This window comes from Salvia hispanica, chromosome 3, assembly GCF_029641045.1.
Source record: "Salvia hispanica isolate PSC_SH4W2 chromosome 3, Shi_PSC_v1, whole genome shotgun sequence".
Classification (NCBI taxonomy): Eukaryota; Viridiplantae; Streptophyta; class Magnoliopsida; order Lamiales; family Lamiaceae; genus Salvia; species Salvia hispanica.
In genome coordinates, this window is record NC_142694.1 from 41,582,070 (window position 1) to 41,596,432 (window position 14,363).

General features: G+C 33.7%; 1 protein-coding gene and 1 pseudogene across 1 annotated transcript; one reads left to right on the plus strand and one right to left on the minus strand.

Moving 5' to 3' along the window:
- Nucleotides 1–2,577: 2,577 nt before the first annotated feature.
- Nucleotides 2,578–3,285, minus strand: LOC125216976 (E3 ubiquitin-protein ligase RHA2A pseudogene; annotated as a pseudogene).
- Nucleotides 3,286–11,144: 7,859 nt separating this feature from the next.
- On the plus strand, nucleotides 11,145–14,350 carry CAF1 (RNA-binding CRS1 / YhbY (CRM) domain-containing protein). Its single transcript, XM_048114031.2, has 5 exons — nucleotides 11,145–11,979; nucleotides 12,329–12,456; nucleotides 12,970–13,195; nucleotides 13,272–13,399; nucleotides 13,492–14,350. The coding sequence occupies exons 1-5, from the start codon at nucleotides 11,178–11,180 to the stop codon at nucleotides 14,272–14,274; spliced, it is 2,067 nt and encodes a 688-aa protein (XP_047969988.1). The 5' UTR covers nucleotides 11,145–11,177; the 3' UTR covers nucleotides 14,275–14,350.
- Nucleotides 14,351–14,363: the final 13 nt, after the last annotated feature.

The following is a 14,363-nucleotide window of genomic DNA, read 5'->3' on the forward strand; positions in this document are numbered from 1 at the left end:
GCCATTTCTTACCTAAATTCCACTCCCATTTCTTACCTCATTTGCTTTCCACTACAAATTCAGTTAATCAACGACATGATTGGAGGCTCTCGCGGCGGCTACGGCGGCGGACTGCGGCGGAGACGGCGGAGGAGGAGGAGTTGTTTGTAGGCATAAACTAACCGCTGACAAAAATAGCCTTGCAATTCCGCTCTCCCGAATTTCTATCCAGGGGCAAAATCGGAAGATCGCAATTGTTGCATGGCGGGGAATTGAGGGTATCGGTCCGAATTTATTCACTATGTTTTATTTTATTTTATTTTATTTTGGGTATTTTATTATTTTCTTGAAAAATTAGTTGTATTTTGTTTATGTTTAATTTCCACGTTTAGTGTTTGTGATTTGAGATGAGAAATGGGATGTAAGAGATGCATACAAGGTAGCCGAGTTTGGGATGTTTTTAAGTTAAGGTGGAATTTTGGGGTGGATTTTGGAATTATTGGAAAGATGGGGGGTGGATTTGGGGTTTGGGATATTTGGTGCCGGGCATGCATCTCTTACACCTCTCAATGTAAATTTCTCTCTCTTTTATTGGATATCAGAAAAAGTTAAAGTGTTTGTCTTTTGACTTCTCATATTTCACTTTCTCCTTTTGCTTTAATAAGTTAAAAAAATAGTGGAAGGGACAGTTCATCAGATTATTTTGTTTTTGTATTGTAACATATTCTCTGTTGGGTAGCAAAAATTATGTGTTTTAAAGGAAAATATAGTTGGAAGAAGCTAAATCTAGAAATGAAATCGCAATGAGAAGTGCTATAATTGAAAATTTGGGAAAATTAATTATTATAAGGTTGTAAACTTAATACTACAAAATAATTGTAAGATAGGTAACTCCCAATATCTATAGGAAAAATTGAAAAGTATAGTACAAAAAATTTATGATGAACAAAATGACATATTACATTTATATTGGGCTTTAGTGATATTAATTTCAAAGGCCTCACTATATTAAGTTTATAAATGAATCCACCACAGCCCAATAAAGAGATCTGCAAATGGACTTAAAATATTTGAATTTTATCACAATATTGGGCTTTGTTGTCTATTAAAAGTATTTGGGCTTTAAGTGTTATATGAAATGTGGGCTTCTTGTATTTTTTTAATAAATATACTTAATTCGTCCTAATAAAAGTACTAATTTTTAGTTTATGGAGTAGTACCATTTTGCACTGAATTAACAAATTGTATTTTGCATCGAAAGCTTCTTTTTTTAAAAAAAAAAAAAAAAATACGTGTGTAACTTAAATGTTACATTTTTCCAATGAGACGTCCATTGAAAATCACATAGTGGGACGGGAATTATACTCCAATGTTAATAAGACCATTTGTTAGTTATAAAGACCACACATTTGAAATGTAATCAATATTCATTTTCTCCATCTTTTATTTGTAATAGGACCACGCAACTTGAATGTGACATGATTTAGTTCATTTGACCCCTAAATTAAAGCAACTTCGTTTGTGAATCAAAATGCATCTCAACTTTTCGAATGTTAAAGCATCTAATGGACACCACAAGATTAGTATTCTTTTAGTATTTGATCGATCCAAAGCACAATAACATGCAAGTGGAAATAAAAATTAATATTTTATGTTAGGTTCTACTATGGTTATGAGCACAACCATACAAATTAATTATTTTAAATTAGTTCAATCTAACAAGAAGGTGAATGAAAGGAGATGATGTTCATATTAGTTTAGTAAAACAAATAATCGTGAGCTTCAAAAGACATTATTTTCTAGTAGTGGGAGTGCTAGTTTTTCATATATGCAAATAGTCACAAAGAAAAGAGATTAAAAGTAACTCAATAAAATAGTATAACTCGGTGCAAAATAAGTAATTTTAATGATATATTGCTAAAGTTTCCTTTTACTATTTTTTAGAGCTTTTGTATTTTCTTTATCCTCTTTCTTGCGTGTCCATTTTCTTCCTCTTGCTATCTTATGATGCAAATTTACACAAAAATTCAAGGAAAGGAAAATCACGTGACGACAAACTATAACAAAATCACAACCCTAAATAGCGCTAGCTATCACTTTTCCACATTTAAAACAAAATGTATTTAAGAAATGTACTCTAATAAAAATCACCCTCAACCAACATTCCTATTTTTTTTTCCCCATATTTGATTAATCTACAAAAGAATAATTTCATTTCAATATTTTACTATATGGCACATTGGCACATCACTTTTTTTTTTCTCTCCCTCCTTAATTTATTTAACTTTAATACTCTATGTAGTCAATTTTTCATCTCTCCTACTTTTTATTTTAAATTAAAATTCATACTCCTAGCTAACTACCAAAATGATTTATAATGAATTTTTTGCTATCAAGATTTAAATCACATAACATTCAAAAAGGCATTACTATACACATTTTGTCCAACAATAAATGTCTTTTTTAACTATTTCGATTTATCTCAAATGAGTCACATTTAACTTTTGTTACATTCATATAAATTTTTCATTTCACATGTTTATTTGCATTTCTCAAAATTCATACTACTAAAAAAACTTGTAACTGTAAACAAAGAGATAGCTTTAAATGCAATATATTCATGAATTATTTTAAAAATAGGGAAGAGCCATCGACATTCCACGCGACTCTTCAACAAACAAAGACGTAAAAAATAAAAAGAAAATAAAGAAGTCAAAGATCAAAACTACCGTTGCAAAACCACGCCATGACGTCACCGCCCACGCGCCTCCGCGTGCTCTGCACTCGCTCTTCGGTCACAAGCGGCGCGCGGCACAGCGGGCAGCTGAAATTCATTTGACCGAGCCAGCCGTCCAAGCAATTCCTGTGGAACACGTGGCAGCACGCTAACTTGCGCAGGCTCTCCCCCTCCGCGAACCGGTTCAGACACACCACACATTCCGAACCGGACCGGTCACCCGGCCGGTTCGCGTAGGAATGCGCCCGGTTCAGATTCAACTGCTCGCAGAGGAGGATGACTCCGGCCAGACCGGACCCCGCGACGTCGTTTAATGAGCCGATGGAATTGGGGTCAAAGCTGGTGGAGAATACGCCGATTGTGCGCAGGATAGTGGAGAGTAGGGATCGGAGATAACGTACGCTTTTTCCGATTAGGACGACGGCGAGGATGAGGGTGGATTCTGATGACACGTCGGATAGCTGGCTTTGCAAACCCATTTTTGTTGTTTCTATGGGTTTGGGATTTTCATGCAATGGAATGGAGTAGAAGATTTAGGGGAGAGTGTTTTTTTATAGTTTGGGTATAGAGATGATTTTGTGTGTTTGATTGTTTATATAGGGAGTATGTGTATGTAAATGTGTGGTGTATGCATATGTACACAATACTTGTACTATATTGGGTAGGAGAAAATAAGAAAGTAACGAGTGGTGTTTGTATATATACGATACAGTATATATATACTATATGTATGTACATACATAATGCAATATATATCCTTCCGTCCCTGAAATTTTGTCACATTTTTTCATTTCTGTCTGTCCCATAAAATTTGTCACATTTCACTTTTTACCATTTTTATTAGTAGATTTCACATTTCATTAACTTATTCTCACTCATATTTTATTATTAAAGCAATACCATAAAAGTAGGACTCACGTCTTACCAACTTTTTCAACTCATTTTCTATTACATTTTTTAAAATCTGTGCCCGTTAAACTGTGACAAAATTTGAGGGACGAAGGAAATACTATATAGGATGGGAGAAATTAAGTATATGGAGTAGTATATATATGCTAAAAGGGGGAAATTAAGTATATGGAGTAGAATATGCTAAAAAGTTTCTGACATATTTGTGTCTTTGTGATGTCAACTAATATTAATGTATTTTCACTTTGTTTGATTGAGGTTGTTTTTATTCTAAAATTCTTTGCACTTCTATCTATCTGTTCCATGGTACTAAGTGAGGTAGTTCTTTTAAGTACGAATTTTAGGAAAATGATAGTATTATTAATTAATAATTAAAAGGAAGAGATGGTTAAATAAAAAAATAAACAAAGAAGAGAATTTGTAGTACTATATTTTAGTGTTTTTATCAGAATTTAACTATATTTCATTCGAAACATACGGGCTACTCACATGGCGTTTTTCGAATATGTCGAAATTATGCCAATTAAGTCGTACCAAATTTAATTAGTTACACCTAATTAATATTTGGTATCTTGTATTGTGCGAATGGCATGAATTGAGCCGCAACATCAATATGAATGATTGCATCTATTAGAATGAAAATAAACACATTTAAAGTATAAATTTAATAAAAATAAAAGAGAAAATAATTAAAATGTAATTAACAGGTAGAGTGGAATAAAAATAGAAGAGAGAATGTGAGAAAAAATACGATGATATAGAGAAAAATGATGGACCATGTACAAAAATGGAATGAAACTAATTTATAGACATATCAAAAAGCTAAGGACAATTAATCATGGATGTATGAAGTATTTAATTTTATTTTATAAATAAAAGACGTTAAATTGAATCCCAATAATGAGAAATGTCATAATATACCATACATGAGCACATAAGTGAGCACCGTTTTCGTTTAGGTATCGTCAGTATTAGTTTTTTTTTACTTAGGATTTTATTTAATTTTAATACTTAAAAAGGTTGTTGTGGTCATTATTTCTATTAAGTAAAATAATATTCAAAGCTCGAATTGTTTTTTATTTATTGATTGAAGTTATGGAAAAAATGAATAGATAAGGCTTTAATTTTTATGTTATTTGTACATAATAATGTAGAATAAGGGTGATGATAAAATGCAAAACTCTATATATTGTACAAACTCTAAACTTTTGAACATAATGTCAATATATGTCAACACAGTGTACAATTTTAAATATTTTGGCGTAACACAATATCAACATAGTGTCAACAGTTGACATTGTATTGATATTTTTTGTTACTATTATTTTGTCATCTGTTGACATTTTTCAAAGATCCAGATTATAGTTTAGAGTTTGAACAATACTTAATGTTCGTATTTGATTACACTCGTATATATCACATTACTCCAATTATAAGAATGACTGTTTAAAGCTATTTAAAAAATAATTAAGAGTGATATAATGACACGTTGGGCCGGTAACTATAATTGGTTATACAGCGACCAATCTGACTAAACAGGATATGCTAAGATTTCCTCTTCAACTTGTATCAATAAAATAAGTATTGGCACATGAAATCATAAGAGTTTAAGCAAGTAATTGAAAATTAATGATGAAATTTGCGAGGTGACGTGGATGAATTTTGTGATAAGTGAGAAAAATATTTTAAATGTGAATTGATAAATGAGACATCAAAAGTAGCATAAAACACGAGCATGTACCATCTACACCGAAAACTTGAAAGAGTAAAGGTCAAAATTGGTCCTAAACATATGACCATTTTACGTTTTTGGTCTTAAACATTATTTTTTGGATTTTTTGGTCCTGAACATATGGAAATTTGTTCATTTTGATCATCCGTCAACATTTCCGTTAAAAAGTAACGGTCAACAGGTTTAATCCCGATTTTGACCAAATTACACTTTTAATTCTAATTTTTTACTCCCTAATTATTTTTTACCCACCGACAACTTAGAATATTTATAAAAATAATTAGGGAGTGCAAAACTCCAATCGGCGGCGGCGCTGCGGCAGAGGTGCGGTTGGCTATGGAAGACTTGGGCGGTGGCAGCAGCGCGTGGACAAGAATAGAGACCTTCATGCCGCTAAAGCAGCCGCCATTGCCGCAGATAAAGTAGTACCTCCTGGCCTTGTCGAGGAGTATGAATTCCTTGCGCTGCTCCAATTTCCGGTGTCCCCCTCCGTCGTGCAATTATCGTAACCCGTCTGGTTCACCTCAAACACATTGTACTGCATTTTCTGGTACCTAAACGCTGCAACATCTGAAAATAGGATTAATTAATTAAGGAAATAGAAAAGAAGGGGGTGGGGAATTAGTTACAAGTACAGATGAGGTCGCCGACGTAGAAGGTGTGGTTATTGGCCCAGAGGGTGTAGTTGAGGCCGGGGTTCCAGACCTTGTTGGCGCCGACGATGTGGTCGGTGGCGGCGCTGGAGGACACCAGGAGGAGGACCACGGCGGGGGCGAGCTGGAGGAGAGGGGCTGCTGAGCTGGACATTTATAAAAATAATTAGGGAGTAAAAAATCAGATTTAAAAGTTTAATTTGGTCAAAATCGGGATTAAGCCCGTTGACCGTTACTTTTTAACGGAAATGTTGACGGAGGACCAAAATGATCAAATTTCCATATGTTCAGGACCAAAAAATCCACAAAATAATGTTTAGGACCAAAAACGTAAAATGACCATATGTTCAGTACCAATTTTGGCCTTTACTCAACTTGAAATGAATAGGTTCATGCATTCAATTTCAAAACCTACAAAATTGACCCACCTGAAAATGGGCCCATATATTGGCTTGTTAGGCTGAATTTCCAATTGATTTGGCCCAAATATGGTGATCAAACACGGAAAATCGGATTGTTATCGTGTCACACGATAATAATATCATAAGATCAAACACGGACAGTTGAATACGTTTGTGAATGATAGTCTCGAATCTCGATGTTCCTTTGATCGAACTACTACTAGTCATTTTCTTTCTCATTCATCTACATTTTAATAGATTGTTACTGTTACACTTTATTTTTTGCTAATACACAGTATAAAACTAGTAGTCCAACCAAGAATGTTTCATTAATGTGGCAGTGTTTTCAGGAAGGGGCTACTGACTCCATTGTCATCAGGAACTCCAAAGGCCATTGACCATGGAACGGAGCTGCCGACTATTGGGGTCAGTCGGCCCCACCTCCATCCGCCACTAGATCTACAGAATCTATGCTAAGATAAGGGCATCAGAAATATGTACTTACTTATGTTAAAGTCTTGAAGAGAATTTAAAAAAGAAGAGTGAACTACACAAATGGTCCCTGGACTATGGGTTTATCTCGCCCATAGTCCCTGGACTTTAAAAATATCGCCAATAGTCCCTGGACTAAGGGTTTATCTCGAAATTGGTCCTTTTGGCTTTTTTTGGTACGAAAATACCCTTTGATATTATTTTGGGGGGTTTGGGCAATTTGGTCTTTTTACACTTTTAACATTTTAAATCTGATATTATTTTAGTTATGTACTAACTTTGATATTATTTCAAAATTATCATTCTTCTTTCATTATGTTATCCTTCACTGAATTTTTTTTATTTCAATATTAGATTTAATTTTATAAAATTAAATTTAATATTTAGATTTTTAAATATCAATAAATTTTTTAATGAAAACTATTAATTCATGGACACTATAAATATTGATTAAAACTATTAATTTTTGTTATTTAATATAATATTCAATTGAATTGAAGAAGTAAAGAAAAATAATATTAATCATGATGAAAAAATAAGAGTTATTCTATTTAGCCTCCGTTAGGTTGTTATAATTGCTTGTGATTAAATATTATGAAGTTGACTAAAAATTTGATCCTACTTAAAATTTTATATAGGAGTATTTTTGTTGAAATTTTCTAGTAAATTTTGATTGTTTTCAAATTAATAAACAAAAATTATATTAGTCTTACATTAGATGCATATTTATTTCAGAATAAATTGTGTTATATAATCTATTTATAATTAAAGCTATTTAAATATTGATTAAAACTAAGGCGTTGTCATACCTAATTGATTAGGTAGTACTATACACTATCAAATATTGATTATAACTATTAATTTTTGCTATTTAATAATTTTTATAATTAAAAAAATTTATTGATATTTAAAAAATAAAATTTAAAATTTTGTAAAATTAAATCTAATATTGAAATTAAAAAAACAAATTCAGTGAAGGATAACAAAATGGAAGAAGAATGATAATTTTGAAATAATATCAAAGTTAGTACATAACTAAAATAATATCAGATTTAAAATGTTAAAAGTGTAAAAAGACCAAATTGCCCAAACCCCCCAAAATAATATCAAAGGGTATTTTCGTATCAAAAAAAGCCAAAAGGACCAATTTCGAGATAAACCCTTAATCCAGGTACTATTGTCGATATTTTTAAAGTCCAGAGACTATGGGTAAACTCATAGTCCAGGGACCATTTGTGTAGTTTACTAAAAAATATGAAGTAGAGATTGGGTTAATGTATGGGCCTCAAATATTAAGAGACAATTGGGCTGAGAATATTTTGAGATAAAGGCTCTCTCCTTTAATAACATTCAAAACTCATAAACAGAAATAAATTATTCTTATACTAGTACCGTAGTACTACCACTTATTAGTAAGCGTTTGTCGTAAAATTTGATAAAATAAGAACTTGCAACTATCCATTTTATAACTTATTTTTTTAATTTTGATTTATGATCTATAAGGAGTATTTGATTATTTTGCATAGTTTAGAAATCAATATATTTAATTTTATATGTAGAATGAATATACGTTGTACGTCTATAAAAAAAAGAGTGAACTACAAAAATGGTCCCTGGACTATGGGTTTATCTCGCCCATAGTCCCTGGACTTTAAAAATATCGCCAGTAGTCCCTGTACTAAGGGTTTATCTCGAAATTGGTCCTTTTGACTTTTTTTGGTACGAAAATACCCTTTGATATTATTTTGGAGGGTTTGGGCAATTTGGTCTTTTTACACTTTTAACATTTTAAATCTGATATTATTTTAGTTATGTACTAACTTTGATATTATTTCAAAATTATCATTCTTCTTCCATTTTGTTATCCTTCACTGAATTTGTTTTTTTATTTTATTTCAATATTAGACTTAATTTTATAAAATTAAATTTAATATTTAGATTTTTAAATATCAATAAATTTTTTTAATGAAAACTATTAATTCATGGACACTATAAATATTGATTAAAACTATTAATTTTTGTTATTTAATATAATATTCAATTGAATTGAAGAGTACAGAAAAATAATATATTAATCATGATGGAAAAATAAGAGTTATTCTATTTAGCCTTCGTTCGGTTGTTATAATTGCTTGTGATTAAATATTATGAAGTTGACTAAAAATTTTATTGATATTTAAAAATTAAAATTTAAAATTTTGTAAAATTAAATCTAATATTGAAATAAAAAAAACAAATTCAGTGAAGGATAACAAAATGGAAGAAGAATGATAATTTTGAAATAATATCAAAGTTAGTACATAACTAAAATAATATCAAATTTAAAATGTTAAAAATGTAAAAAGACCAAATTGCCCAAACCCCCCAAAATAATATCAAAGGGTATTTTCGTACCAAAAAAAGTCAAAAGGACCAATTTCGAGATAAACCCTTAGTCCAGGGATTACTGGCGATATTTTTAAAGTACAGGGACTATGGGCGAGATAAACCCATAGTGCAGGGACCATTTTTGTAGTTCACTCTAAAAAAAATAGTTATATTTTTCTATTGAGTGAACTACAAAATTAGTCCTTGAACTATGCGTTTATCTCGCTAATGAATCCTGGACTTTAAAAATATCTACAGACAACCCTGGATTAAGCGTTTATCTCGAAAATAGTCCTTTTTCACTGTTTCGTGACGAAAATATCCTTTTGGGAGGTTTTGGGGGTTTGGGCAATTTGATCTTTTTACATTTTAAATTTGATATTATTTCAATGATGTACTAAATCTGATATTATTTCAATTATCATTCTTCTTCCCTTTTGTCATCCTTCACTTTGTTTCTTTATTTCAATATTAGGTTTAATTTTTAAAATTAAATTTTAAATTTTAATTTTTAAATATCAACAAATATTTTTAATTATTAAAATTACTATTAAATACTACCTCCGTCCACGAAAATTCGTCCCGGTTTGACCGGGCACGGATTTTAAGAAATGTAATGGAAAGTGAATTGAAAAAGTTAGTGGATTGTGGGTCCTACTTTTAGATATTAGTTTTATAATAAAATGTGAGTAGGAATGAGTTAGTGGAATATGAGGTCCACTACCAAAAATGGTAAAAGTCAAATGAGACAAATTTTGGAGGACGGACGGAAATGGAAAAATGAGACAAATTTTCGTGGACGGAGTTAGTAACAAATTAATAGTTTTAATCAATATTTGATAGTGTCTAATATTTAATCAATAAGGTACGACGACACCTTAGTTTTAATTATAAATAGATCATATAACACGATTTATTCCGAAATAAATCTGCATCTAATGTAAGACTAATATAATTTCCGTTTATTAATTTGAAAACAATCAAAATTAACTAGAAAATTTCAACAAAAATTTTTAATAGTATCAAATTTTTAGTCAACTTCATAATATTTTTAGTCAAATTCTCCTATACATTAGATGCATATTTATTTCGGAATAAATCGTGTTATATGATCTATTTATGATTAGAACTATTAAATATTGATTAAAACTAAGACGTCATCGTACCTTATTGATTAAATATTAGACACTATCAAATATTGATTAAAACTATTAATTTGTTATTTAATAGTAGTTTTAATAATTAAAAAAATTTATTGATATTTAAAAATCAAAATTTAAAATTTAATTTTATAAAATTAATCTAATATTGAAATAAAGAAACAAAGTGAAGGATGAAAAAGGGGAAGAAGAATGATAATTTTGAAATAATATCAAATTTAGTACATCATTGAAATAATATCAGATTTAAAATGTAAAAAGACCAAATTGCCCAAACCCCCAAAGCCTTCCAAAAGGATATTTTCGTCACGAAACAGTGAAAAATGACTATTTTCAAGATAAACGCTTAGTCCAGGGTTATCTGGGAATACTTTTAAAGTTCATGGTTCATTGGCGAGATAAACGCATAGTGCATGAACTATTTTAGTAGTTCACCCTTTTCTTTGTGATCTATCCAAAAAAATATTCTCTGTCACTCTATGATAAGTTTATCTATCAGATAAGATAGGTCTCATTTTCTTTTACAAATTTTATGTTAAAATTTATGCCAATTGCTATTAAAGTTATTATTTTATAAAGAATTGAAATATTAGAAGCTTGTAAGACCATAATAACAAAATTATGAATAAGGCGAAACCAAATATAATTATTATAAATCGATATTTAAGGGAAATTTTTAAAATTTAGAGTAATAATTTAAAATTTATAAAATGTGATCACTCCCAAATGAGCTAAACGCAAAGGAGAATGGCAGTGAAGACCCATTTCCCCGTCTTTGCGCCGCCGCAGCTCCGCCCCCTTCCCCACCGCCCGGCCACCGAAATCCGCTTCTCCCGTTGGAACAACGCCAACGCTCGGCAATTCACCCGCCGCGAGAGGTCTCAGAAGGAAATCGAAGACGAGCTCCGCCTCGAAAAGCGATTCGATTCCGCCCTAACCATCGCCCACAACTACAACCCCGCCCCTCCCCACCCCACCACCTTCAAATCCCCCGGCACCCCTTCCTCCCCCTCCGCCCCTTCCATCCCCGGCAAAAAGTCCAAATACTCAAAACCCCCAAATTCCCACCCCGCCTTCAAAACCCTAGCTAAACCCCGCCTTCTCCCAATCAATCGAAATCGAATTGAAGACGACACCCTAGCTACCAAAACCCCCGATTTCAGAATCGATGACAACGGAATTTCGTACGAGATGCCGGAGGCGCCGTTTTTGTATCAGTATAGCTACACCGAGACGCCGAAGGCGAGGCCGGTGAAGCTGCGGGAGCCGCTGGTGTCGCCGTTTGGGCCGGAGACGATGGCGAGGCCGTGGACGGGGAGGAGGCCGCTGCCGTCGAGTAAGAAGAAGCTGCCGGAGTTTGATTCGTTTAAGCTGCCGCCGCCGCATAAGAAGGGGGTGAAGCCGGTGCAGGCGCCCGGGCCGTTTCTGCCCGGTTCGGGGCCGAAGCATGTGAGGTCTAGAGAGGAGATTCTCGGGGAGCCGCTGACGAAGGAGGAGATTGAGGCGCTTATAGAAAGCTCTAGGAAATCCACACGGCAGTTGAATATGGGTAAAGATTGCATTTTTATTTTATTTTTTTGTTAATTATTAGATTGATAAAACATGAGATTGGGTATTTGAAGGATAAGAAGGTTAAACAAGTTCAAATAAATGAATAGAGAGCATAGCATTGATTAATGTGGGTATCGGCTCGCATTGTGTAGTTTTTGCTTGATTCTAGATGTATGGCTCTTCGTGTATTGTCGATTTTCTGATTTTGAGGGATCAATTGGATGTATGGCTATACATGATGTTCTGGATTCTGATTCTCTTACTTTGTGAATCTTGATGAAGGTCGATTGCATGAGTCTTAGAAGTTGGACAATGTGTTCAGTGACCGTTGTGTTGTTCATCTTCAGGAAGGGATGGCCTAACACACAACATGTTGGACAACATACATGCTCTTTGGAAGCGAAGAAGGGTTTGTAAAATAAAATGCAAGGGTGTATGCACTGTAGATATGGACAATGTGTGCCAACAATTGGAGGTCGGTATGTTCTCCTTGCTCTTCTCTGAACGAACTTACTGATTCGAACATTTGTACACATAAGTTTTGGATTATGCTGTTGTTTTGGGTGTGATCTGAAGGCGTGGAATTAGTGTCCAAGATTTTGCGTTTTTGGTTCACCTCTTGTTAAATTACTAATTTAGCATGAATGGAACTATTATTGACTAAAGAAATATACTACTACTATACTACCCCGTCCTTGAAAAAAATAAAAAATGTTTGAAACAACACAGATTTTAAAGCACAATTGGTAAAGTAAGAGAAAAGAAGAGAAAAATGGATCAAGAGAAAGGAAGATAAAAAGAAGTGGAAGTAGTGATAGTGGATTGTGGGGGGTCCATATCATAAAATAGAAAGTTTCCATTTTTAAGGGATGGCCCAAAAATGGAAATAGCTTCTGCTTGTGCATCACATCAAGTATGCATGTATTTATTCTTCTCTTAGCTATTATTCCAGACAAGCTTTTTATGAGATGAAATCTGTAAAAAACAGGAAAAATCGGGAGGGAAGATTATATACAATAGAGGCGGTGTCATTTACCTTTTCCGAGGCAGAAACTATAACTATAGAACACGACCTCGCTTTCCTCTCATGCTATGGAAACCTGCTGCACCCGTATACCCAAGACTAGTTAAAAGAGTTCCAGAAGGATTGACTTTAGAAGAAGCATCTGATCTACGGAAAAAGGGGCGTGATCTAACACCAATCTGCAAGCTCGGTATGTGAATGCTTTTGGTATTTACTCCATTTTCCTCGTGTGATGAATCTACTGATAATTTATCTGTCTTTTGCAGCAAAAAATGGTGTTTACACTCACCTTGTGGCAAATGTGAGGGAGGCATTTGAAGCGTGTGAACTAGTTCGCATAAACTGCCAAGGTTTGAACCCAAGTGACTACAAAAAAATTGGTGCCAAACTCAAAGTATGTATCTATCTATCTTGTGCAAGTGAGATGATTCAGATCAAAAGAAATATCCACCTTTACATTGATTCTGTATGTTTTCTTTAATGCAGGATCTTGTCCCATGTGTGCTAATATCATTTGAGCATGAACACATACTCATATGGCGAGGGCCGGAGTGGAAGTCCTCGATAGAACCTATTAATAATCTGAGGGTCGCGGAAGAAGTCAAAACTGATACAGCTTCAGAGATACCGCCTGCTCCATCAACAAGTATCCCCAACTCCTTGAGCATCATCGAAGACAAACATGATGATCTTGAAAGCACAATATCTCCAACTTATAACGATGAGAAGCCCCAAGGAGACAGCGTTTTGCCTGAGGCTGGCGTAGAGGAAACTATGTCTTTCGCACCCGAGATCTCTCCAATCACGGTTGATGATAGTTCAGAAGAAGCAGAAGCATGCAGTCAAAGCGAAGTGGAGTTGGATGGTTCAGTGGATAGTATTGCAGCTGTATCAGTGGCTTGTACCGAGGAAATTATACAACTCAGGGAGCAAGCAGTAGAAAAAGGGGTGGCGGTTATGCTGGATCGCGATAGCTTGGATGCTGATATTGTTTTCAAGAAGGCAGTTGCTTTAGCTAAGACTGCTCCGGAGGTCCCTAACTATCGACAGCGCGCTAAGGAGTTACGAGAAGAGAAAAGGAAGCTGCAACAACGTGAGGATTCGGGGGTGAAAGAAGCTCCGGTGGATATAGTAGCACCGAAGTTAACGGTTCGTAGCCGGAGAGGTGAAAGAGTGGCTAAGAAAATGGAGGAAATTAAAGCTGATTATCTTAATGTTGTTCCACAGGGAAACCTCAGAGTAGATGAGCTTGCCAAGTTGCTATCATAGTTTTGATGCAATGGCATAATTTGTATTTAAGAGGCTATGTATTATTCACTTCTATAAAGTGTAGGTTTTTTGGATAGAGGTGTTTACAA

Coding starts and splice junctions, on each gene's coding strand:
- CAF1 (XM_048114031.2), top strand. CDS start 11,178: ATGGCAGTGAAGACCCATTTCCCCGTCTTTGCGCCGCCGCAGCTCCGC. Junction 11,980..12,328: donor CACACGGCAGTTGAATATGG/GTAAAGATTGCA, acceptor GTTCATCTTCAG/GAAGGGATGGCCTAACACAC. Junction 13,196..13,271: donor AACACCAATCTGCAAGCTCG/GTATGTGAATGC, acceptor TGTCTTTTGCAG/CAAAAAATGGTGTTTACACT.